We start from the raw sequence: 25,139 nt of genomic DNA, 5'->3' as shown, positions 1-25,139 counted from the left end.
TGCTGTATTTTCACAAACTGCAGTTGTTTAAGAATTGTTTCTGTAAATTGGAATATTCCATGAAAAAAATCCCAAAGGTCTTTACATAACTTTTCTTCCCAGTCTCTCTTCTGATACAACTGTAATATCTCCCAATCTTTGAAGTTATAGCTTTGTCAATATGCAACAAATCCATTTCTGTGGAACTGAAAAACAAGGGTAATTTTTAATTGTCTTCTAGGCCAATTAAACTACAACAAAAGCAAAATACTGCGGATGCTGGAAATCTGAAATAAAAACAGAAAATGCTGGAAATACTCAGCAGGTCAGGCAGGATCTGTGGAGAGAGAAAGAAAGTTAACGTTTCCGGTCGATGACCTTTCGTCAGAACTGGAAGAAGTTAGCGATGTAACAGCTTTTAAGCAAGTACAGAGGTGGGGAGGAACAGGGGAGGAAAGAACAAAAGGGAAGGTCTGTGTTAGGGTGGAAGGTAGGAATGATTAAATGACAAAAGGGATGATGGTTCAAGGTAAAAGCAGACGGCATTGGGACATAACAAGAATCAAAAGATGGGTATTAAGGAGCTATAATTGCTAAAAACAGAACCATTACCAGCACCTACTGTCTTTATTAAAAAAAAATGGGGGAAGATCTGATGTAACTGAAGTCATTGTTGACTGGGGAAGATTGACAAGTGCCTAATAAAATATAAGGGACTGTTCCTCAAGGTTCCATGAGCTTTATTAGAACAATGTGGAAAGCTGAAGGCAGAAGAGGTCAGAGTGGGAATAGGGCAAAGAATTAAAATTACAAGTGACCAGATGCTCAAGGTCATGCTTGTGGACTAAACAGAGATGCCCAGAAAAGCGATCATCTAATCTACCTTTGATTTCCCTGATGTGGAGGAGACAGCATTGTGAGAAGCAAATACAATGTACTGAATTGGAAGAAATAGAAGTAAATCTCTGCTTCAGTCGGAATTGCCGTATTTGAGGTGCTGGACAGTGGGGAGGGAAGGAATGAAAGGGTAGGTGTTACATCTGTGTTTGTGCCAGAAGCTACCAATGAAAAGGGTGTGGGTTCGGGGATGGAAGAGTTGGTGCAGGTGCAGGAGGGTGAATGGCCCTTTCAGAATGGTGAAGAGGAGGGAAAGCTATTTGGTGGTGGAAATGGTAGAGGATGACCTGTTAAAAGTGTAGGTTGGTGGGGTCAAAGGTGAGGACAAGGGGGAACTCTATTAATCCTGGAAGGGAAGGGCTGATGTGAGTGCTTACATGTGGGGAAACTGGCGACAAGGTCGAATGTCCTGTCAGTCATGGGGGAGAGGAGTTCTTAGTGAAGAAATAAGAAACTATTGGAAGCACTGGTGAGGAAGATGGCATAATCAGCACAGATGGAAAAACTGGGAAGAGTCCTTTCAGGAAACGGGATAGGAGAAAGTATAATCAGTGTTACTGTAGGAGTTGGTTTGCAGTAGATAATATTTGACAGCTGAGTCCCATAAATGGAAATGGAGAAGTCGGGGATGGATTATGTGAAGCAATGAAAGGATGGCTTTTGGAAGCAAAGTTCATGCAATTTTCCAGTTTGGGGTGAGAGCAGGAAGCAGCACCAATGGAGTCATTAATAAATTTGGGAAAAGGCAAGGGAGGGAACTGGAAAGTGAAATGTTCCACTTCATCCGTGAAAGGAAAGCCAAGCTAGCACCCATACCGGTTCCCATAGTGATAGTTTTTAATTGTAGGGAGTGTCGAAAGGCAAATTATACCACGGTTGGCATCAATGTAGAATGTTGTGGATGCTGTTAGGAACGGGTTGTAACACTCCTGCATGAATTATCTCATCAGTTGGGTCCAAAATGAAAGCAACCGAACTATCCACAACCTGGCTAAATTGACAGAATACCCAAAAACTTGTCTTTGACAGTAAATGTTTGATATCAACATTTAAAATTAAAATTTAACTGTGCTGCGTAAAACAAAGTCAACTGTGTAACTTGGTCCACGTTACTTGCAAAAATTTACTTGTCACATAACAATGCCTTAAAGTGTCCTTCAGGTTTTTTTTCTTAGCGACCTTTAATTATTTCCCAGTTAATCGACCAAAGTACAAAACAAAGGCGTTTGGATGTCACACCTGTATAATTGCTCATGTTCTCAAATTCAAATGTTTTGAATCTGAGCTCTGAGCAGTAAGTGGAACTAAATTCCTCATTTGCAAACCAGAAGTACCTGAAGACAAAAAGTTTTGGAAGGTTTTCCTTGTTTAAAGGTTCTGAATCCTGTTAAAAATGGGCTCCCAAGAATCATTCTTGCTTAACTGTAATTTTGGTTCTTCTTAAAAACAAATTTCTTTGGTGTCTGTTGTGTGTTGCTTGTGCAGATCTAAAGCTGTTAGGTTTACATTTTTGAGAGCGGTTTTCTCACTATGGGCTCTGGTTTTGATTCCTTTTTTGTTTCTGTTTGTTTCTTCCCTTTATGTATAGCTGCCAGAAAGTGTTGAACATGTGGTGAGTGGTTTCAGTCTGCAGGCAGACAAGAATAGGTTCAGCTAACGAGAGCTGCCCGGTCTGTTCCCTAAAAACACCCTAGTTGCTTGGCAATTATTTTCCTTAAAAACACCCGAGTTGCTTGGCAATTATTCTGCAATGATTAAATTTATACATTGCTTTCAGAATAGCAATTTTGAAAATTCTCAACATATTGATCATTAATAACTTTTTATTCTTTGGATACGATTTTGAACAGTCCAAATTGGGAGCATAATGACCTGTGACATCTTGTTGTTGAACTATTCTGCTTGCTTTTTAACTTTTCTGCCTTAAGTTTGATTTAGGCTTTCATGTATTCTCTCGAGCTGTGTGATGTTGAACTTGCTTTTCACGAATTTGCACTACACCAGCCTGGAGCTCTCAACTCTTTCACGCACAGAGCAGATGCTAAATATATTGGTTTAAACTATTAAAAGATTCAGTCCCTAAGATTGCGAAGAGTTGAGAGCTCTTGACCTTGTGGTGTTTTTGTGCACTGATAATACTCGCTCTGCTTTCCCTCTATCTGCTAGTTTTTGATGCCCTACCCTCCACTGTGTTGCCAGTTGTGAGCTTATTTTTAATGAGCATTGCTCAAGTCACCTATTTTCTTCCAGGCTAATAAAGCATTTTTGGAGATGGACCAAATATGGAATTTCCCTTGAATGTTTTTAAATTACTGTTTCCTAAGGTTTAAGATTTGTTAACCTTTTTTCGATTTCTCGCTTTAGAATGCAGAATCTGATTTGGAGGCCAGGCAGTATTAAATTCCCCAGATTTCACTGGTTGTAAGATTTATAATGATGCCATATAAGTTAATGAAAGATAATACATTTGTTTCTTGATTGTCTCTTATCACTTGTCAATAAGTACCAAGTATTATTGTATTCATGTCCTTAAAACCCTTCACATCTTTGTAATTTTGTTCAGTCCTGTGCCTCACCACTGCCACCATCACCGCATCTCCCGAGAACTCTCCATTCCTCTGACTCTCTGGTGTTTTATGCAACCCCCTCTATTTGCACCACCATTGGCAATCAATGCCGTTAGCCATCTATCTACATTCCAGTCATTGCAAGTCCCTTCATAAATCTCTCTTGATTGCAATCTCCTCTTCTTGAAGACCCTTCTTTAAAACCTACCTGTTTGGCAACGTTTTTGATTACAAATCCTAATATCGCTTTCTTTAGTTCTGTTTGCACCTCCATGACGCACCTGGATTGTTTATGTATGCTTTTATGTCAGTGCATGTACGGTATGTAACCTTTATAAGAAATCAAGTACCGTAACTAAAATTCCATTTTGTTACACCAGAAGGAATTTGGCTGCAGTTAATTTCTGTAGTCTCTCTTTTTGAATATTGATACATGGTATACAGAAGGGGAAAGGGAAATTCAAAATATGTTTCCGGCATAATCAATGCTTACTTCTGAAGTCAGTGACATTATCGGTTAACAAGCTAGCTTTATATTATTGTTGGCCTAGCCACCTCTTCAATGATTTTCTTTGAACAAATGTACAAACATTTCAGACCTTTCTTTGGATAATTAACTCATTTTGATGGTTAACGGTGGGAGGAATAGGCAAAACAGTTTATTTTTCATTTGGTCTTGTACATGAGTGAAACTGAGAAAATATTGTCTGCAAGTTTTTTTTTTAGGAATCCAACTCTGATTTGTATAGTGACCAATTTCTATACAATTCTGGAAGCATTGAGAGCTGCCTATGAAATAACACTTGAACCCAAGCAGACTTAATATATGTTTGCCAGTACATTTGATAGGTTTGTTTTTAGTGCCTTGCTGTCAAAAAATGAATGTAAGCAGTGCACCCTTACAAGTAAGAGAATATACTTGAACTTTTCATGAATACATATTGAGCTACATTGTTCTACAGTGATAAGGTGGTTGGCTTTAGAATCAATAATTAATTTTCTATATATTTTTGTGTAAGCTTGTACAAAAATTCTAGTTGAAGGAGAAAATATGAAGGAATTGACTATACCTTTTGAAAGAATTACAGATTAGTGAATCAGTAGGTTATTTTGTAAGATCTTGTGGTTCTCAATATGGTGTGATCCCAGTCTTACAGCTGCCAAGTGGACGCCAGGAATTTTCCATAGGGACATTAACATTGGAGAACACAACTTCTTTCCATTTTCTTACACCAAATGGTAGCATGGATGAAGGATAGTGCAGTTCAGATGTCTTTATGCTAATCTTGAAGAAACCCCTCCTCAACAGTTCAATTTTCCACTTCTCACATCGGTAACTTTGATCCCCCTAAATGAGATTGCTTATTTAATGATAGCTGTGCCAAATTATTACATTTGTGCAGCAGAAATATCAACCAGGAACTAAAGCCTACTGGTAAAGCATGTTTTGAAGCATCCCCCTGACAAAGTGGTCGGCAAATTTTTGTTCGACGCAAGTTAAATTGGATGACTTGGAGCTATGAGAATAATATGCCAAGATTTACTGTTCTCTTCTTTCTCACCTTATCCCAAACTTCCGGAAGCTATCCAGGGAATAGAGAATGACTGGCCACTTTTCCATATCACCATACCAATGTACTGCTTTGTGAAGCAATATTTAAAAGATTATACAATCATCACAGCTCTCAAAATATCAATGTGAATCTCCAATAACTTCACTTGTTGCACTTTTTTGATATTATTCCATGTTACACTTGCGCAAATTACTTGTAAAATTGGCATGTGGAAAATTTACCTATGTTTGTGATGCATATGCCATCTAAATGGTCATAATCTGCTGAATTAGAGCTTCTGAAAATCCTCTTCCTGTAGAAATATTAACAGAAATGAACAAATGAAAAGAAGAGTTCTGGCATAGTATGGCTCTAAAAATCCATGCCAGATTTCTGTTGTAAATTTGCAGAAATGGTAGCAAAGTTGACCAGGACCTGATTGTTACATCCAGATCTTTGTTTGGAGTCTAAAGTATCTCCTTGAGCCTAAGTGGTAGGAAATCATTCTGGTCTTCCCGCTTGGAGCCCTAAAGAGAAAGATGCCTTTTATTTAATGGAAAGATTTAACGTTTCCCCCCACCGCACCTTACGGATGGGGGCATGATATATTTATTTCTGACAGGCAGGGGGAAATGTGAGTTGTCGCACCCACTCCGATGTTGGCATTTTCCATACCTGTGTGATTGATATTCAACTTGCACATTTGGGTCTAAGACTGGGTCTGCACATGGATCATTATGAAAGTTAGCAAACTTTTATTTCCTTGCGCTTCTAAAGTTAAACAATTAGGAAAATATTTTGAAATGTCCGAACCCCCATCAATATTTATGTGGTTGGATAAAGCAGTTTGACTTTTTGTGATGATCAGGAGTCTGAAATGAAGAACAAAACTATTGCCGATATAAATGGATTGGTCAGCATCAAAATGAGAGAAATAATCTAATGGGGAGATCCTCTGTCCGAATTGGATATTTGTTTTAACTGAAGAGATTTTGCTATTCAGTCATTTTTATGAAGCGCCCTATTTTAGGTAGAATTTGGACAGGCCTTTGTGCCTGAGTGCATACCGTGGTGATAAATTTTGATATTACATATGGATGATTAGTATGACTTTGTGCCTTTAAGATAAAAGTTTAAAAAAGGATGATCCTGTGAGGAGTCGTGTTGAAAAGCTCAAAGCAGAATAATGAGACATTTGGCATTCCCAGACCATGAAAAAAGTCACATCATTAAATTACATCCAGAACATCCTGATTGTCCGCTAAAACTATGGTGGCAGAAACTCCAGAGAAGCTGCATACTTGCTAATTCTTTTGGGTTTCTGCAAAAGTTATTTCAATGTTACTGTGACGAGTCTGAAACGGCCCTCCACTAAAACTCAACCTCCCAAGTAATTTGTGGTCAGTTACAAGAAACTACCAGGCAGTAAATTCCCACCAAAATAGCTTTATAGTTGGTATTAATTATCCATAATATAAAAGCAGGACCATACAAAGTATTTAATAACTAGATTTCAGTAACATGGAGCATTAATACTTTTGGGAGTGCTAATGTGAGGTGTGATTTATCAGAAAATTACCTATAAAAGGCATGATTTTGGTAAATGGGGCCACATTAAAGTAGGAACACTAATACTCTGCAGAACAACAACCTTAATTGCTTCAAACTTAATAGCCCAAATTGAAGCTAATTATTTTTAATTTGAGTTTTGTGCATATCCCAACTTGGATTTTCGTTTCTCACCTTCCCAGTGGGTGTGATTTAACAGAAACATTTCTCTTTTTTAACTTAGAATACCCAATTAATTTTTTCCAATTAAGAGACAATTTAGCATATCCAATCCACCTACCTTGCACATCTTTGGGTTGTGGGGGCGAAACCCACGCAAACACGAGGAGAATGTGCAAACTCCACACGGACAGTGAGCCAGAGCCGGGATCAAACCTGGGACCTCGCCACCGTGAGCCTGCAGTGCTCGCCACCGTGCTGCCCTACGGAAAAATTTCTAAGTGTCATTTTGGGCGGGTTTGGCGGGGTTTTCTCATGACTTTTTCAGTGTGAGCCACACCGGTATTTACCAACACTTGCGGTGCGATTTGATGGCCTTGTCGCACCTGGCAAGAATCCATTCAATCGCGGGAGTGGTCTAAATTCTGAAATATGCCAGTCGCCAAACACTTTGCGATTGAACCGGTTCGCTCCTATTGGCAGATTCTGGAACTCAGTTTAGCGCAGTGAGAATCCACAAATCATCACTTAAAGACCAATCGCCGTCTAATTAAAAAGATGGTTGCTGTACCCAGCTGCATCCTGGGATCGAACCAGCTCACCAGCGAGAGGTCCCATGAGCAACAATTAGAACATAGAACATAGAAAAATACAGCACAGAACAGGCCCTTCAGCCCACGATGTTGTGCTGAACCTTTGTCCTAGATTAATCATAGATTATCATAGAATTTACAGTGCAGAAGGAGGCCACTCGGCCCATTGAGTCCGCACCGGCTCTTGGAAAGAGTACCCTACCCAAGGTCAACACCTCCACCCTATCCCCATAACCCAGTAACCCCACCCAATACTAAGGGCAATTTTGGACACTAAGGGCAATTTATCATGGCCAATCCACCTAACCTGTACATCTTTGGACTGTGGGAGGAAACCGGAGCACCCGGAGGAAACCCACGCATACACTGGGAGGACGTGCAGACTCCACACAGACAGTGACCCAAGCCGGAATCGAACCTGGGACCCTGGAGCTGTGAAGCAATTGTGCTATCCACAATGCTACCGGACTGCCCTTAAGAACAAGTTAATCTACACTCCATTATTCTACCGTAATCCATGTACCTATCCAATAGACGCTTGAAGGTCCCTAATGTTTCCGACTCAACTACTTCCACAGGCAGTGCATTCCATGCCCCCACTACTCTCTGGGTAAAGAACCTACCTCTGACATCCCCCCTGTATCTTCCACCATTCACCTTAAATTTATGTCCCCTTGTAATGGTTTGTTCCACCCGGGTGTAAAGTCTCTGACTGTCTATCTATTCCCCTGATCATCTTATAAACCTCTGTCAAGTCGCCCCTCATCCTTCTCCGTTCTAATGAGAAAAGGCCTAGCTCCCTCAACCTTTCCTCGTAAGACCTACTCTCCGTTCCAGGCAACATCCAGATAAATATCCTTTGCACCTTTTCCAAAGCTTCCGCATCCTTCCTAAAATGAGGCGACCAGAAATGCACACAGTACTCCAAATGTGGCCTTACCAAGGTTTTGTATAGTTGCATCATCACCTCACGGCTCTTAAATTCAATCCCTCTGCTAATGAACGCTAGCACACCATAGGCCTTCTTCACCGCTCTATCCACTTGAGTGGCAACTTTCAAAGATCTATGAACATAGACCCCAAGATCTCCCTGCTCCTCCACATTACCAAGATGCCCTACCGTTAACCCTGTATTCCGCATTCATATTTGTCCTTCCAAAATGGACAACCTCTCACTTTTCAGAGTTAAACTCCATCTGCCACTTCTCAGCCCAGCTCTGCATCCTATCTATGTCTCTTTGCAGCTGACAACAACCCTCCTCACTATCCACAACTCCACCAATCTTCGTATTGTCTGCAAATTTACTGACCTACCCTTCAACTCCCTCATCCAAGTCATTAATGAAAATCACAAATAGCAGAGGACCCAGAACTGATCCCTGCGGAACGCCACTGGTAACTGGGCTCCAGGCTGAATATTTGCCATCCACCACCACTCTGACTTCTATCGGTTAGCCAGTTCGTTAAGCAACTGGCCAAATTTCACGCTATCCCATGCCTCCTTACTTTCTGCATAAGCCTACCATGGGGAACCTTATCAAATGCCTCACTAAAATCCATGTACACTACATCCACTGCTTTACCTTCATCCACATGCTTGGTCACCTCCTCAAAGAATTCAATAAGACGTGTAAGGCAAGACCTACCCCTCACAAATCCGTGCTGACTATCCCTAATCAAGCAGTGTTTTTCCAGATGCTCAGAAATCCTATCCCTCAGTACCCTTTGCCTACCACCGAAGTAAGACTAACTGGCCTGTAATTCCCAGGGTTATCCCTATTCCCTTTTTAGAACAGGGGCACGCCATTTTCCCCCTCCAATCCCCTGGTACCACCCCTGTTGACAGTTAGGACGAAAAGATCATTGTCAACGGCTCTGCAATTTCATCTCTTGCTTCCCATAGAATCCTTGGATATATCCCGTCAGGCCCGGGGGACTTGTCTATCCTCAAGTTTTTCAAAATGCCCAACACATCTTCCTTCCTAACAAGTATCTCCTCGAGCTTACCAGTCTGTTTTACACTGTCCTCTCCAACAATATGGCCCCTCTCATTTGTAAATACTGAAGAAAAGTACTCGTTCAAGATGTCTCCTATCTCTTCAGACTCGATATACAATCTCCCGCTACTTTCCTTGATGGGACCTACCCTCTCTTAGTGCTGGTCCACATAAACGAGGACTAGGCAGAACAGCACGTGGCAGTTATCCCAGACTGTTGGCCCTTGGGTGGTCAGGGACAGGATAGGGTGGCACTCTTGCTCTCCCCCTGACACTTTGGCACTGACAGTCTGGTTAGCAGGACAACTTCCCATGGTGTTAGGGCAACAGCACAAGAATGTCAATGCAGCACTGCATTGGTCAGGGCCTGAGGGGAGCAATGCCCATGAAAGGTGGAATGAGATGTGTATGGGGGGGGGCCTCTTGAAGGTTGGGACGAGGAGGTGAAGTCGGGGGGCCTGAAAAGGGGGTGTCCCCACTTGCGCGTGGGGGAAAGAGTGTGAGAGGTATGCTCATGTGTGTGGAGGATGACATTGGCCATGGGTGGGGGGGTGTGAGGGACCCACAAGCTCACCTAGCGATTGGGCACCCTTTCCAAATGGAGGCCCAATCTCTGAAGAGCCAGTCTGACGAGCGAGCTCAGCTCCCCAGTAATGAAAATAATGGGCTCATCTGGCGAAATCTCAAGGGCTATGGGGTCTTCCCACCCCTCTTTCGGGCCTTTGGCAGTACCATCCTGATGCTGGCACCCTGGCATTCCCCTGCCAGCCTGGGTACAGCCCTGCCTTGACCACCCAGGTGTCTCCAATGGCCTGGGCGACCCCCCCTCCCCCACCCAAGTGGCACTACATTTGGTCCATGTTGTGGACTCAGGAGAATCGGGCGCTGACATGTTTAAATGAGCCAAGTAGTTAAATGGGCCTCATCGCTGACTCTGGCACGGTGAGGCCATTCGATCAGGCTCAGTATTGTTATTTAAATTGTAATTTTCATTTTCTAGGATCATTACATTAGGTGGGAAAAATGCATTTTCATTTTAGGGCTGCTCTTTACAAATGAGGTGATACGGTACACTGACATCATGGACAGAATTCTGGAAGCCTTTCTGAGGTGGACCTCTGTGGAATTTCACACGTTTGACCAGCCTGCTGTGGTCCAGCCTTTGGGCTATTGTAAGGAGGCATGTTGGGACGAGGTGACCACCTGCCCTATTGCAGTGGGTAGCTATTTAAGGCCATTCAGGGGTCTTCACGGTAGACTTGCAAGCTTGAAGGATGTCCTACTGTTTATCTAGCTATGCGTTCAGAGTTGCTGGGCAATACAAAGATAGTGAAAGTAAATTTAATGAGTTTGTTTCTGTCTTGATGTCTCCAGTTGTCTCGGAAGCAGTATCCAAAACTCACTGAGTTATGTTACATGCTACATTGACTGGAATTGTAAATGGGATGTTGGCAGTTATTGCAAGGGAATTGGAATATAAAAATAAGGAAGCTTGACTGCAGCTGTCCAGGGCATTAGTGAGATCACATCTGGAATTCTGAGTACAGCTGTCTACTTATTTGGATATAAATGCGAAGGGTACAGTTCAGAGAAGGTTCACTTGACTCATTCCTGGGGTGAAGGGCTTATAAAGAAAGGTTGGGCCTATACCCATTGAAGTTTCGAAGAATGAGAGGTTATCGCATTGAAACATATGCGATTCTGAGGGCATTTGATGACATCGGAGGATGTTTCCACTAGTGGGTAGCACGGTAGCACAGTGATTAGCATTGTCGCTTCACAGCACCAGGGTCCCAGGTTCGAATCCCCGCTGGGTCGCTGTCTGTACAGAGTCTGCACATTCTCCCCGTGTCTGCATGGGTTTCCTCCAGGTGCTCCGGTTTCCTCTCACAGTTCAAAGACGTGCAGGTTAGGTGGATTGGACATGCTAAATTGCCCTTCGTGTCCAAAAAGGTTAGGAGGAGTTATTGGGTTACGGGCGTAGGGTGGGAGTGAGGGCGAAAAGGGGGTCGGTGCAGATTCAATGAGCCAAATGGCCTTCTGCACTGTATGTTCTATGAAACACCATTGAAAAATTGAAGATGGCGATGAAGATGGTTTTTTTTCTGACTATCATTAGTCTGTGAACTCTCTTCCCTGTAGGAAGTCTGGTCATTGAATTTATTCAAGTTTGAGTTGGACAAAGTGTTGATAGAGAAGGGAATTAATGATACAGTAGGTAAACAGGCAAATGGAGTTGAGATCACAATCAAATCAGTCATTATCTTATCGCATACAAACTTGAAGAAGTGAATCGCCTATTCTTGCTTATAAATCCTATGTTACAATCTGACCTATATTCCACTGTTTACTCAAGCAAGCAATTTTACCCCCTTCCCAAAGGATACCCAGTGGTATCATGACCGGTCTCTGGAGTTTATTAAACAGGATTGCCAACATATCCAAGGAGTTCCAGATTGTCTCCACATGGGAATATGTTTCCTAGTCATCAGTGCCACCAGAAAAGGATTACAATCTGTCAACTTTTAGATCGCTCTGACCGGCATCTCATTATTTGAATGGGTACTTACATCCATGCAACTGTCGCAATGTATTCATTTTAAGGCAGTTTTGGATAGGTCCTGGCTGATGGTGCCTTTTGTGATACGAGCTGAACCTTGATACAATGAGGCCCATACAGAAAGCACCAGTTGCATGTGGAAGGCACTTCCGGCACCTGGATAAATCTTCTCAATGCAGTCTCTTGCTCGGGTGTTAGTTTTGTGATTCTGGGCTGTTTCTTTGCTTTACAAAGAGGTTTAGCATGTGACCCAGCCTGGAAGATTCTAAGGAGAAGCAGCTGTGTCTGCAAAATATATTTCTGAATTACTCTCTTGACTTGGACCTTTTCTTGACAACATATGGTAAGTTATTTATGTCTCCCATTCGTCACTTTCTGCTGTCCCTTCTCTGCAGTCGGTACCTCATTAAGTTTCATTCACGCTAAAAAATATTTGCCCATATTTCTAAAGGTAGTAACTGCACACACAACAACTTTAGTATCTACATACTTGAAATACTGAGATTTTGATTACTCCTGCCTCTGCTTAGAACTGTGCTTCCTCTTGCCCCAGTGTGAAGTATGAATTAAACCAGACCTAGTGGTTATCTTAGATGGGAATGCATGGGTATATAGTTGGAGTTTTTAAAGGCTATGATGGTCCACCTATCACATGTAATAAATCATACTAAGAAGCCTTACAACAACAGGTTAAAGTCCAACATGTTTGTTTCAAACACTAGCTTTCGGAGCACTGCTCCTTCCTCAGGTGAATGAAGAGGTACATTCACCTGAGGAAGGAGCAGATCTCTGAAAGCTAGTGTTTGAAACAAACATGTTGGACTTTAACCTGTTGTTGTAAGACTTCTTACTGTGCTCACCCCAGTCCAACGCCGGCATCTCCACATCGTAATAAATCATAACATTGACCTTCTGCAGAGTATAGCTCCTGCATGCAACCTGCTTCCTTGTCCTTCAATCGCATATGCAATCATCAGAGGAAGCTGGTGAGAGGGTATGCATGTGCTGCTATACTGATGGACAGCAGCACCATAATACATTTCTACCAAATGTAACTAATATGGAGCGTTAGCTCTGCCCAGCCACTGACCTGCAGGAAAATAGAGGTCAGTAAAGTCGTAGCAAATTGAACATTGAATAGACATCCCTCCTCAGTTTGGGACTCCTCAAGCATCTACAGCAGCTCTCTAATAGAGAAAGAACAAGATGACACCTTGTGCCTCTGAGTCTCTGCTGCAGATCTCCCTGAAGCTGTTGCATACTCTTTATCTGGCGGTAATGTTGTTAAATTGGTTTTCTGTTCTGCCCATGCTGCTGGTTGACTCTTCCACTTGCAATGCCCATGTCTATGCCAATACTTGATTCTCTACCAACTTTGGGCTTTAGATGCACGTTGATTATTCTAATTCCCCAGCCAGCAATGTTTTCCTGATCAAGTACCACTAACTATTCTTCCTGCTCATTGCGTTTATATGTCACTGGTTTAGCACACTGGGCTAAATAGCTGGCTTTTAAAGCAGATCAAGGCAGGCCAGCAGCCATACCAGCCTCCCCGAACAGGCGCCGGAATGTGGCGACTAGGGGCTTTTCACAGTAACTTCATTTGAAGCCTACTTGTGACAATAAGCGATTTTCATTTCATTTCATTTTCATTTCATTTCACATAGAACCCTCTCCTTTGGCTCTATGACATCCCCAAAATGGATGTCAGTGAGCTAGACATTGAGAGAGATTCATGAATGCTAAAAATAGCCACCATTGTTCGACAATCGAGGGGCCAACGACTTCTCTTACTATGATTGAACTGGAGGAGAAGAACATTGAGTGCTTTTCAAGTCAGAGATTTACAGCATGGAAACAGACCCTTCGGCCCAACTTGTCCATGCCGCCCAGTTTTGACCACTAAGCTAGTCCCAATTGCCCGCATTTGGCATATATCCTTCTACCCATATAACTGTCTAAATGCATTTTAAAAGACTAAATTGTACCCGCCTCTGCTACTGCCTCTGGCAGCTCGTTCCAGACACTCACCACCCTCTTTGAAATAATTACCCCTCTGGAACCTTCCATATCTCTCCCCTCTGACCTTAAAACCTGTGCCCTCTCATTTTAGACTATCCTACCTTTGGGAAAAGATGCTGTACTGTTCTTTGTTCTATGTTGACTACCTACCTTTTCTATACCCTTCATTATTTCATAGACCTCTAAAAGACCCCAAAGCCTCCTACGCTCCAGGGGTCCCAGTCTATCCAGCCTCCCCTTATAACTCAAACCATCAAGTCCCGGTAGCATCCTAATAAATCTTTTCTGCACTCTTTCTAGTTTGATAATATCATTTCTATAATGGGGTGACCAGAACTGTACATAGTATTCCAAGTTCTGAGGATAAGAGCTTGTTTCACTTTCCCCAGAAGAAGTGACCTGAATGGATAAAAGCTGATACTAGAGGGAACTATGCTGCTTAATGGTAGTGTTTATAACTGTTTGGTGAAACCACTATTCTTATCATAGAATCCCTACAGTGCAGGAGCAGGCCATTCATCCCATCAAGTCTGCACTGACCCTCCAAAAGAGCATCCCACCCTGGCCAATTCCCCTGCCCTTTCCCCATAGCCCCACGTACCTTTGGACACTAAAGGGCAATTTTAGATGTGAACCAAACCTGCAGATCTTTAGTTAAATCTCATCTTTTGGTCCATAAGAATATTTCTAGACTTCAGTCTTATTTAAGATATTTAGCTGAAGTGAATATATCCCAATTTAAAATGTAATAAAAGCTCTAAAACGTGCAAAATTCAATAGGATACAATCCCATCTGGATATGTGGTGAGACGGGAATGATTATGGAGCCAGCATGCATGTTATGAGCTGACCCAAGTGTCATTTCTGGGTTCGGGGTAACTTGACTAAACTTTTGCTGTTGGAATTAGCATTATGCTGTAAATTTTAGAAGTAACCACAGCTTAATGAGCCAGTGACTGGGTAAAATCCTGTTTATTTTTCCCCATGGCCTCGATGGTAGAGGACGCAAAGCACATGCTTTATAAATTTAGATGATGAAGTACAATTTCAGGGGGTTAGAGCAGGAATGGAGAATCTTTTTCAACTAAATAGACGCAAGTTTTCAGTGTGGAAAATGTCGACACCAATAATCCAAGACCATCTGCTCAGTATCAGAGACATTTTCATGGCCGTACGAGATCAGACAACACAAGAAGTCAGGCATGTAATGGAAGACTCTCCACTTGGCTGGATATGTGAAGCTCAACACCATCCAGAACAATTGACAATTGGCACCCCATCGACAAACATTGACTTCCTCCATCACTGATGCACAGTGCCAGTCTGTGTACCATCTACAAGATGCACCGCAGGAACTCACCGAGGATAATTAGGCAGCACCTTCCAAAACCCACGATCACTACCATCTGGAAGGACAAGAGCAGCAGATACATGGGAATACAAGTAGAATCAGTTGGGCTTTCCAAAAAAATTGTGCAATTTGCTGTCTTCATTTTCTTTTGGAAGTATTTCAGTTGCTTACTGCTGCTCTTGAGATAGCATAGTTCTCCCAGTATCACAGCTTTCATCTCGTGTCACTCCCCCCACAAAGTGAAATGTGACCTGGTACTTGGAAAACCACTTCTCGGTTCTCTTCACCAGATGTATCAGGGAAAGCAAAGAGCTAGGTTGATCCCTCATCAAGCCCTGCAACAATCACTGATCACTTTCAGTGGCTAGCTCAGAGACCCCACAATGAGTGTGTTATTAAATTCACCAGAGGCTATGACCTTCTCTCATTGCCTCACTTCAACTCCTCCCCAGGGTTGTTTTTTAAATAAATTTGCAGGATGTGGGCATTGATGGCTAGGCCAGCATTTATTGCCAATTCTATTTGCCCTTGAATGTAGCTGTGTGCTGCCTTCTTGAACCGCTGCAATTCATGTGGTGTAGGTACACCCACAGAAATGTTGGGCAGAGTTCCAAGACATTTTCCCAGCAACAGTAAAGGAACGGCGTTATATTTCCAAGTCAGGATGGTGAGAGGCTTGGAGGGGAACTTTCAAGTGGTGGTATTCCCATGTATCTGTTGCTCTTGTCCTTCTAGATGGTAGTGATCGTGGGTTTTGGAAGGTGCTGCCTAATTATCCTCGGTGAGTTCCTGCGGTGCATCTTGTAGATGGTACACAGAGCTAACACTGTGCATCAGTGATGGAGGAAGTCAATGTTTGTTGATGGGCTGCCAATTGTCAATTGTTCTGGATGGTGTTGAGCTTCTTGAGTGTTGTTGGAGCTTCGCACATCCAGCCAAGTGGAGAGTATTCCATTACATGCCTGACTTCGAACAAAGAACAATACAGGAATGGCCCTTCAGCCCTCCAAGCCTGTACCGGTCATGACCGGTCCCACCCTTGGCCAAAATCCTCAGCACTTCCTAGTGCCGTATCTCTCGATACCCATTCTAACCATATATTTGTCAAGATGCCTTTTGAACGCCGTTAATGTATCTGCTTCGACAACCTCCCCTGGCAGCATGTTCCAGGCACCACGTTAAACTGTAGGGCTTCTATGGATGGTTCTTCTGGTATGTGCAAATTTTAATTGCCCCTGTAGTCCCATTAAGAAAGGAAATGTTGGCCAATTTTCCCATTTGTGATTCCAAATAGGCAATAGCTGATGCAATATCTCCCTTTGGATCTCTGGTTAGGTAAAGTTGAGATCAGCGATGTCTATAATGCAGTGTAGTTAAATCGTATGTGGGGACTCGCTGTCTGGATTAATACATAAGAATGGGCAACATTAATGAGAAAATTGACAAATTAATGCAGATAAATTGTTGATTATGCTGAGAGGTTCAAATATCCAGAGATAGAAGGTGGGAGTAAGAGGGATGGTCACATAGAACCTTTTCACAATACGAGTATCAAATATGTTTGCAGGAAAGATTAGGCACTTGAAATTGGCTGTTATTCCCACAGCAGTAGCTCTCCAATGATAGCTGCTCGAGTGCATCTGTTAACATTTTGTGAGAAAGTTGAAAAAACTGATAAGGGGAAAAAAATGGTGAAGCATAAAAAAGAAAATTTCAACCGACTTGTTGTTGTTGAAGGCTTGGATCAGATATATCCAAGGTTTAGACACCTTCACCCCAACATCTGAAGGACCTGAGTGTAGTCATGATAGAAACTTCATTGTGATGGCTTTTACTTAATTGCTCCTAGTATTTATATGACTGGTCCAGTTAAGTTTCTAGTCAATGATAAGCCCCCAGGATGATGGGGGACTCAGCGATGGTAATATCAAGGAGAGATGGTGAGATAGTTAGATCCTGAATTACCTATTCCTGTTTCTGTGTCAGCATAATTTGATTTAAATTGATTTTCTTGGTAGCAAAAGGACAGTATTCATTTTCAGCCGAATTTCCCTCCTTTTTATATTGTGAACTGAAAGCTGTGTAATTTATTACAGCTGTATTCTGTGTAATTTATTTTCTCCCATGGTTCTAGGATGTGCCATGTCGTTTACAATAATGTTTAGAGAACTACTCTATCTAATCCTATAGCAAATGTTATAGCAATGTTCTAGGAGTCAAAGTATGATCTTAACATTTATGCGTTGAGTTATTTCCCAAATCCAGATATCCTGGATGCATATTTTGGGTCATTTTGTTTGTTGTTGTGTTTTATTTTTCTCACCTCCCTCCAATAGCCACCATTTCTCCCTTTCTCCCCCTGTTTTTTTCTGCCTCCCTTTCTTCCCTTTTTTCCCCTCCCTTCCATCCTCCTCCCTTTCCTTTGCTTCGCCTGTTATTATCTTCCCATCAAAGTTTCCATTTTCTTTGTTATCCTCTCTCTTTCTTCTTCCTTTTCTCTTTCCCACTACAAGCCCACTCCTTTCTCTCTCCCTTCTGTTTTCTCTGCCCCTCCATGCATTATATATCAGGTGTTATTATTCTGCCCACTGATATATTCTACATAGAACACACAGGCAGAAGGAGGCCATTTGGCCCATCGAGTCTGCACCGACCCACTGAAGCCCTCACTTCCACCCTATCCGTAACCCAATAACCCCCCCCCCCCCCAACCTTTTGGTCACTAAGGGCAATTTATCATGGCCAATCCACCTAACTTGCACATCTTTGGTCTGTGGGAGGAAACCGGAACACCCGAAGGAAACCCACGCAGACACGGGGAGAACGTGCAGACTCCTCACAGACAGTGACCCAGCAGGGAATTGAACCTGGGACCCTGGCGCTGTGAAGCCACAGTGCTATCCACTTGTGCTACTGTGCTGCTCAAATAATTCTGTAATTATCTGATTTGCTTCCTCTTGTTGCTTCTGCCACCGCTCATTTGGTGCAATTTACAAATTTGTGTTGAGCTTCTGAACCCAAAGTGTTATTGTTAATCAGCAACTGTGCCGGTCCCAGCAATTATCGCTAGTACACCCCATGTGAGTGGCACGGTAGCACAGTGGTTAGCACTGACGCTTCACAGTGCCATGTTCGAATCCCGGCTTGGGTCACTGTCAGTGCAGAGTCTGCAAATTCTCCCTGTGTCTTGGTGGGTTTCCTCCGGGTGCTCCGGCTTCCTTCCACGAGGCCCGGAAGATGTGCTGTTAGGTGAATTGGACATTCTAAATTCTCCCTGTGTACCCGAAAAGGGGCCGGAATGTGGCAACTAGGGGCTTTCCACAGTAACTTCATCGCAGTGTTAATGTAAGCCTACTTGTGACAATAAAGATTATAATTATTATGTAATAATTCCCTTTTACCCTCCATCACTGCTCTGAACATTTCTTCCCTGTTGCCACACTTTTGCCATTCTGTCTGTTCTACTCATGCTCACTCCTTCCGTGTGCTTTCTCATTCAATCACCTTTGGGCAGCACGGTAGTACAAGTGGATAGCACTGGCATCACAGCGCCAGTGTCCCAGGTTCAATTCCCTGCTGGGTCACTGTCTGTGCGGAGTCTGCACGTTCTCCCCGTGCCTGCGTGAGTTTGCTCCGGTTTCCTCCCACAGTCGAAAGACTTGCAAGTTAGGTGGATTGGCCATGATAAATTTCCCTTGGAGACCACAAAGATTAGATGGGGTTATTAGGTTACAGGGATAGGGTGGAAGTGAGGGCTTAAGTGGGGCGGTGCAGACTCGATGGGCTGAATGGCCTCCTTCTGCACTGTATGTTCTATATACCTGCTTGCCTTATACCTGCCTCTCTTTTTTTCACCCCTTTAACTGCTTCCTCTCTCCTACTTCCATCCTTTCGCTGTCATTCTCTTGCAGCCACCATCCTTTTCCTCTCTGGTATGTTCTGCCTTGTTCACAGGTCTTGATCCCTTTCTCCCTATCCCAGTGGATTGTCAGACTTGACTCACTTTTTCTGACAGGCTTGGGGCACTTTATTTAAGGAGCTATTTCTAATTCTGTTTATCTCCTGGTTGTTTTCTGTTCTCCCATTCTGTGCAGTGTACCTATATATAATCAAAATATAAATCAAGCGTCACGAATCTGATTTAAAGCACAAGCACCGATCTATTTCAAGTGTTTTGACCAAGTTATAACTGGTTAAATCAATTAATTTTTTTTTCTACTGTATTTCCTTAATGTGATTTTGTTTTTCTTTCAAACAACCATAGGTGCTGCTGTTTCTTCAAGCGGAGAAAAAGGAAAACTATTCAACGTCACAAATGACTCTGGAAATCGTCTGATCATGGAGAGTTACTTACTTGTTCATCTGCTGTCTCATCATAAACAAGAAACCAATCATCTCTGCAGTGACAACAGACTTTTATCAAAGGACTTTTTCCTTATGTTTTTTGCCCAGTGATTTGGGTGGTTGTCTTACGTGGGTATTTTGTTTTTAATTTCGTCAGCCTTCATCTTGAAAACTATACTTCATCAGAAATGTGTGTGTTCATACTTTGAGGTTGAAAGAGGGACCTCTTGTCAGGGTAATCTATGAAACAAAAACTGTTCACTTGACTTCAACCAAATCAAGCTGCAATTTTAAAAAGAGAGGGTTGATTTTGTTCCAGCATGTGGAAGGCAGGGATATAGTGTGGCACTTGGTGGTGATAACCTCAGAACAGTTGCAAGTCGAGAATGAATTTTGTCTACACAGGAGCTGCTTGGATTAGATCTGTAGTAACTGCATAGCCAGGTATTTGGTCTGCCAACTGGAGGATCCCAGACACGATTGTCACTGTCCTAACAAATGAAGAAACTTGAGGGAAAAAACATAAAACAAATTCTGAATTGTACATTCACCTTCATTTGTCTTAGTGGAAGACATCGGCACAGAGTTTTCAGTATTAAATTTTATGCTATCTTTATCTGTCTTTCGGAAGTCACTGTCCAGAGGTACTGTGGAAGGAATGGATTGATTCAGCAGCTGGTAATTCATGGCTGTTGCACTATTACAGTAAATACAACATGAGACCGCTGTAGACATTCATGTGTGCAAACAATACTTGCTTTTTTACCTCCTAATGGAGAAGCAGTGTAGTAGAAAGGGCAGCATGTGCTTATTATATGATATTATGACATGTTTGTAAAATGTAAACTGTGCTTCCTGATGTATTGTTTGGACAGATTAATGCTGAATGTTCTGAGAGTTATGAGAATGAAGGAGGTAAGAGAGATGTCCTGATCATGCCTTGAAGTGTACTACATGGTGAGACATCGAGTAAAGCTGTGATGGTGGATAATGAGAGAAGTGCATCTTGAAGAAATTAATTAGGGCTAAAAGGATTTTAGGCAAGTCCTGGCTAACTTCAATGCATCCTGTACTGCCGGGACAATTGGATGCACTATGTCCAATCCATAATATAGACCTTTGATGAAAAGCTAACATAAGAATGTGAAAGAAATAAGTCAGATAATATTGCCTTTTGCATTTAATAGCTGTGGTACCCAAACTGTGCAGTTGTATGTGAAACATTCCTTTCTTATCGTAATCACAGCTTCATTCTGGAGATGGGTCAGGTACTTGCCCAATAAGCCCTTGAAGTGCCTGCATTTGAACAGACCAGCTGTTCTATAAAACATCTCATTCTGTTTTCCATCCTCTGCTCAACAGTTTGTTTCCACAGACATTTAAATACAATGTTGTGCAGTGTTTATCAACTGTTTTATACACTGTTTTTAGTTTCAATCTTGTGCTGGATATTCTTGACTTTTTTGATCAGCAATGTCGAGTTCTGGATTATGTCTGATGCAATGTATTGTTCAAATAATATGTTGCATGCAAACTTCTTCGCGTTTGAGTTGGAAAGACTGGAAGACGAGGCAGAATATTTTAACATGAAACTGCAAATCATAATGGCAGGGAACCACTACTATGTCTGCAGTATTTGACCAAATCCTTTTTTCTTTAATTACATAATGTGTGTAAATAAGTACAGTATTATTTCTGTACCTCCATAAATTTGAACATCACTTTCAATTTATTTTAATTGGTAGCATTTTTTTGCCTGTACAGTGTGCACAACATGAAGTTGTCACAAATAGCAAAGAAAGTGTGTTGTATATTAATGTAATTATGGACTGTAATCTTTACAAATGAATCAATCACCTTTCGTTCGCTGCAACGAAGACCAGTGCATCCACACAAGCTTATCGGCAAAGTTTCTAGTGCTGCATTTAACGCCCAGGAAGACATTTCTTTCTGGCGATACAAACTGGTCGTGGTTGGAAAACGCAGCTGTGTTCTGTTTAGGCCAACAATTTTACGCAGTCACCGCTTTTCTGTCAATACTAATAAAGTGAACTCTGCCTGACTGTACAAGTGATGTAATACATCCCCGTTTCCCAATATGTAACTGAAAAAAAATAAAAGTAGTTTTTTTAAAAATTAGACTGGCAATGTTGTTCATCCCAACATTAAACTATTGTTCTATCTGACCATGCGATCAGAAGCGCAAACATGTTTCTAAATACAGATGGTGTTCAGAATTTAATCAAATTTAATTGACTTGATTCTGTTGATACCTTTCTTCCCGCTTTGCCGATTGACTGAAATGTTAGTGAAATCAATAATAGAATTTTTTTAACTTAATGTGAACTTGTATACTGTATGTATGTTGTATGATTTGAAACCCAGACCATAAAAATCGCTGAGCATGTTTTGTGTTGGCAAAATAATATTTTATAATATTGACTGTAATATATTGTAATTAATGTACTAAAAAAATTTTTTAATTTAAAAATACATCTTTAAATTATATGAAGAGGATGAACAAAACCATCAGAAAAAGAGCAAATCTGAGATCGGCTACAACATGTGAGAGTGAAATTTAAAGGTGAAGGGGTCATTGTTTTAGAAGGTGCAATGAGTATAAGCAGGGTGCTAAAATGAAAATAAGAGCTAAGGATTTGATGGGAAAACCATTTGCAGAGTAGCAAGCTAAGGAATTCAAACAATGCATTTTCCGAGTACTAGAAAGTTGAATGTTTGTTAGATCCACTAAAAGGTTTCTAGTATGTAGTGTTAGGCAGAGCACTCCGAGTAGTTGGAAAGAAAGCCAATAAGATTCTACGGCCAGAGGCCCGATGATACCAGACTGAATGTTCCTGTCTCACTGTTTGGTTAATAAATTCATGGATTGCACTTTTGTTGCTATTTTGTTGGCACCACTTCCACTGTTATATTCCACGGAACATTTTGAAATCTGTTACACCATTTGGTTCAAAAAAACTGTTTCTTTGTGTTGTATATGTTTTCAAAATCATTCTTAAGGTAATATGCAAGATAATATAATATACACACCCAAAGATGCACAGAAAGGGTTGGTAGCAGTAAGTCCATTCTAACATTAAATTAAATTAAATTAAACTCTTCCTTAGTACCGTTGGGCATAAATTGGAAAATGTAGGGCCGTAACATCCGGGTTTCCCAGCATCAGATTTGGAGGTGGGCGTACCCCAATGAAGCGCTGGAGAACCCCTCGCCGAGCTTCCCAGTTAAGCATTATGGGGAATTTTCCAGAAGCTCAACTTCCCGTGAGTAATTGCACTGTTGTAGGAACCATCTCGAAATGTAATTTAATACTCTGAAAAGGTTGCTAATTACGTCTAGGTAACTATTGTAAATACTCAAGCCAAGGTACTCTTTCTTCCCCACCCACCCCGACACTGCTGCAGACTCACCCACACAACCAACGAACCACCATGGTATTCCCCACCCACAACGAGCCTTTGAGGTCCCCCCAGTCCAAATGGGACCCTCATTTCCACCCCCCCCCCCAAACCACTCACGGGTGTGACATTAACCCCTGCCAACCTGACACAAGCCACTCCACTGATGTCTTTCCCCCCCCCCCCGCCGCCACACTTACCATCTCCCTGGTCTGTCAATTTCAATGGGACCATTAACTTACCGGCTTTACAGCAACTAGTGCAGTAAAAAGGGGGGGGGGCATGACCTTCCTTCTGACTTTGACGCTGAGCTTTGGAGACCGCTGCGCTGCCTGGAGCTTGCCCGACTGGAGTTGGAACACCAGGCAAGATGGACACAGATAAAACTGGGTCCAGAAATGTGGGCATGGACTGGCAATCTGATTCGTGCCATGAGGAAGTTGCGGCCTGTAATCCTCCAGATAAGTAGATTTATTTTGTTATAAAATGTTCAAGGTTGCTTTGTATTCAGTAGTTTATTACCATGCTGCTATCAACTGGGCAACAACTTACAATGTAACATAGTAAATCGTTTCTTGATGCGTGTGGTTTTTTTTTTTGCGAAAATCTTCAGTTTTTGATGTATTGAATAAGGTTGTAGAGACGAAAAATGGTTATTTAATTATTTTACTGCAGAAAATGCTTTCTGATCAAATAGTTTCCCATTTCCACTTGATTCACAAGTAATATTTATTCATAATGAGTGATATTTATTGCAAGATCACTTTTTTAAAAATCCATATCTCGCTCCGAAGGGCCTGTTCTGTGCTGTACTGTTCTATGTTCTATGTTTTAAACTGCAATTTGTAGTGTCATGTGAGAGTACCTTTAAGAAACGAGTGTTTATCAGTGATGTCAGAGCGTGGGTGGGGCTGGGCTGTCTGTCGGCTTTTTACTTTCGTTTTAGGCTGTTTGCTGCAGGGTGTGTTTTAGTTTCGTTTTCAGAGCTGGAAAGCTGCAGTCACAGCCAGAAGGTGTATGAATCTCTCTATGTAATCTAAAGACTGTAAATCGATCCTGGTGATTTAAAACTAATAACAGTAGTGACTTTAACCTGATGTGCTTCTGGTAAAAGGTGCTTTAAGTCATATGGATGTCAGAGCGGGACAGCCACATCGGGAGGAGCTCCCGCCGGTGACCACGATTTGCGGCGTTTGGGGGGTTCCCCGACTTTTCAATTCCCCCCCAACTATTGACGGCTGTGGGGACTGTCACGGGCAGCTAACCAAGAGCCCAGCGCAGGTGTCGGGCAGCGGGTGCCGAGGTGTCGGGCCCAGACGCGCTTGAAGGGCAGAGCAGTGGGGGCGGAGCCAAGCGGGGGGCCGAGGCGGCAGGCCCAAAGTCAGGGCGGGATGTAAAAGAGATGTCCCACGCCGGATGGCTCCCACCTAGAGCGTGCTAAGAAAGTTGAAGTCCTGTCCCTGGGAAAGTCTGGAGGGATGCAAAAAAGAAGAGATAGAAGAAGTTTTAAATAAGTTTGGTGAAAGTTTTTTTTTCTCCCCCGCCCCCTTTTTTGAAAAATGTGACTGTTTTTCAAAGGAAAAAACGGATTGAAGAAGGACAGGAGGGGGAAAAGGGGAAAACAAAAAGGAAAAACAATACGCTGTTAAAGGATGCGAAAAGTAGCGTCGAAGAAGGGAGGAAACGCGGGCTCGCCGCTGAATGAGAAGACGAGCAAAAGCGCTGACAGGATGGCGGAGGCCGAACCGCATGGTGGGGCCGCACTACTTACGGAGGAGAAGGTGACCGAGGTGATGGCGGTAGAGCTGGAAAAACAGTTTGCGAGGCACATGGAGGTCTTGAGGAAGGAGACGGTGGTCGCATTGAAGTCATTGGTGGGGGAGGCAATCGCCCCGGTGAGAGTGGCTGTGGCAAAGACGTCGGCCGAGGTGAGAGAGCAGGGCAAGAAGATGAAGAAAGGGGAGGAGGCCGTGTCATGACACAACGTCCAGGTCACCTGGATGGGGGACGAGCTGCGGAGGGTGGTGGAGGTCAACTTGGAGAACCGCTCAAGGCGGCACAATTTGAGAATTGTGGGCTTGCCCGAAGGGACAGAGGGCCCAAGGCCAACACAATACTTCGCTAAGAAG

General features: G+C 42.5%; 1 protein-coding gene across 12 annotated transcripts in view; it reads left to right on the top strand.

The window, feature by feature from the left end:
• Positions 1-21,732, top strand: part of LOC119970415 (casein kinase I) — a 332,753-nt gene extending 311,021 nt beyond the window's left edge. For 7 of the 12 annotated variants that reach the window (XM_038804994.1, XM_038805003.1, XM_038804997.1 and 4 more), the window contains 2 exons: positions 2,465-2,488; positions 19,512-21,732. In XM_038804994.1, the coding sequence (XP_038660922.1) occupies positions 2,465-2,488; positions 19,512-19,566 (79 nt within the window). In that variant the 3' untranslated portion in view covers positions 19,567-21,732. Of the gene's footprint in view, positions 1-2,464; positions 2,493-19,511 lie in introns of those variants that run through there. The other 5 variants (XM_038805005.1, XM_038805001.1, XM_038804999.1 and 2 more) reach the window with 2 other exon arrangements.
• The last annotated feature ends 3,407 nt before the right edge of the window (positions 21,733-25,139 follow it).

Source organism: Scyliorhinus canicula, chromosome 8, assembly GCF_902713615.1.
Source record: "Scyliorhinus canicula chromosome 8, sScyCan1.1, whole genome shotgun sequence".
NCBI lineage: Eukaryota > Metazoa > Chordata > Chondrichthyes > Carcharhiniformes > Scyliorhinidae > Scyliorhinus > Scyliorhinus canicula.
The sequence above is the reverse complement of the archived record's forward strand: the minus strand, read 5'-3'. Positions and strand labels throughout refer to the sequence as shown.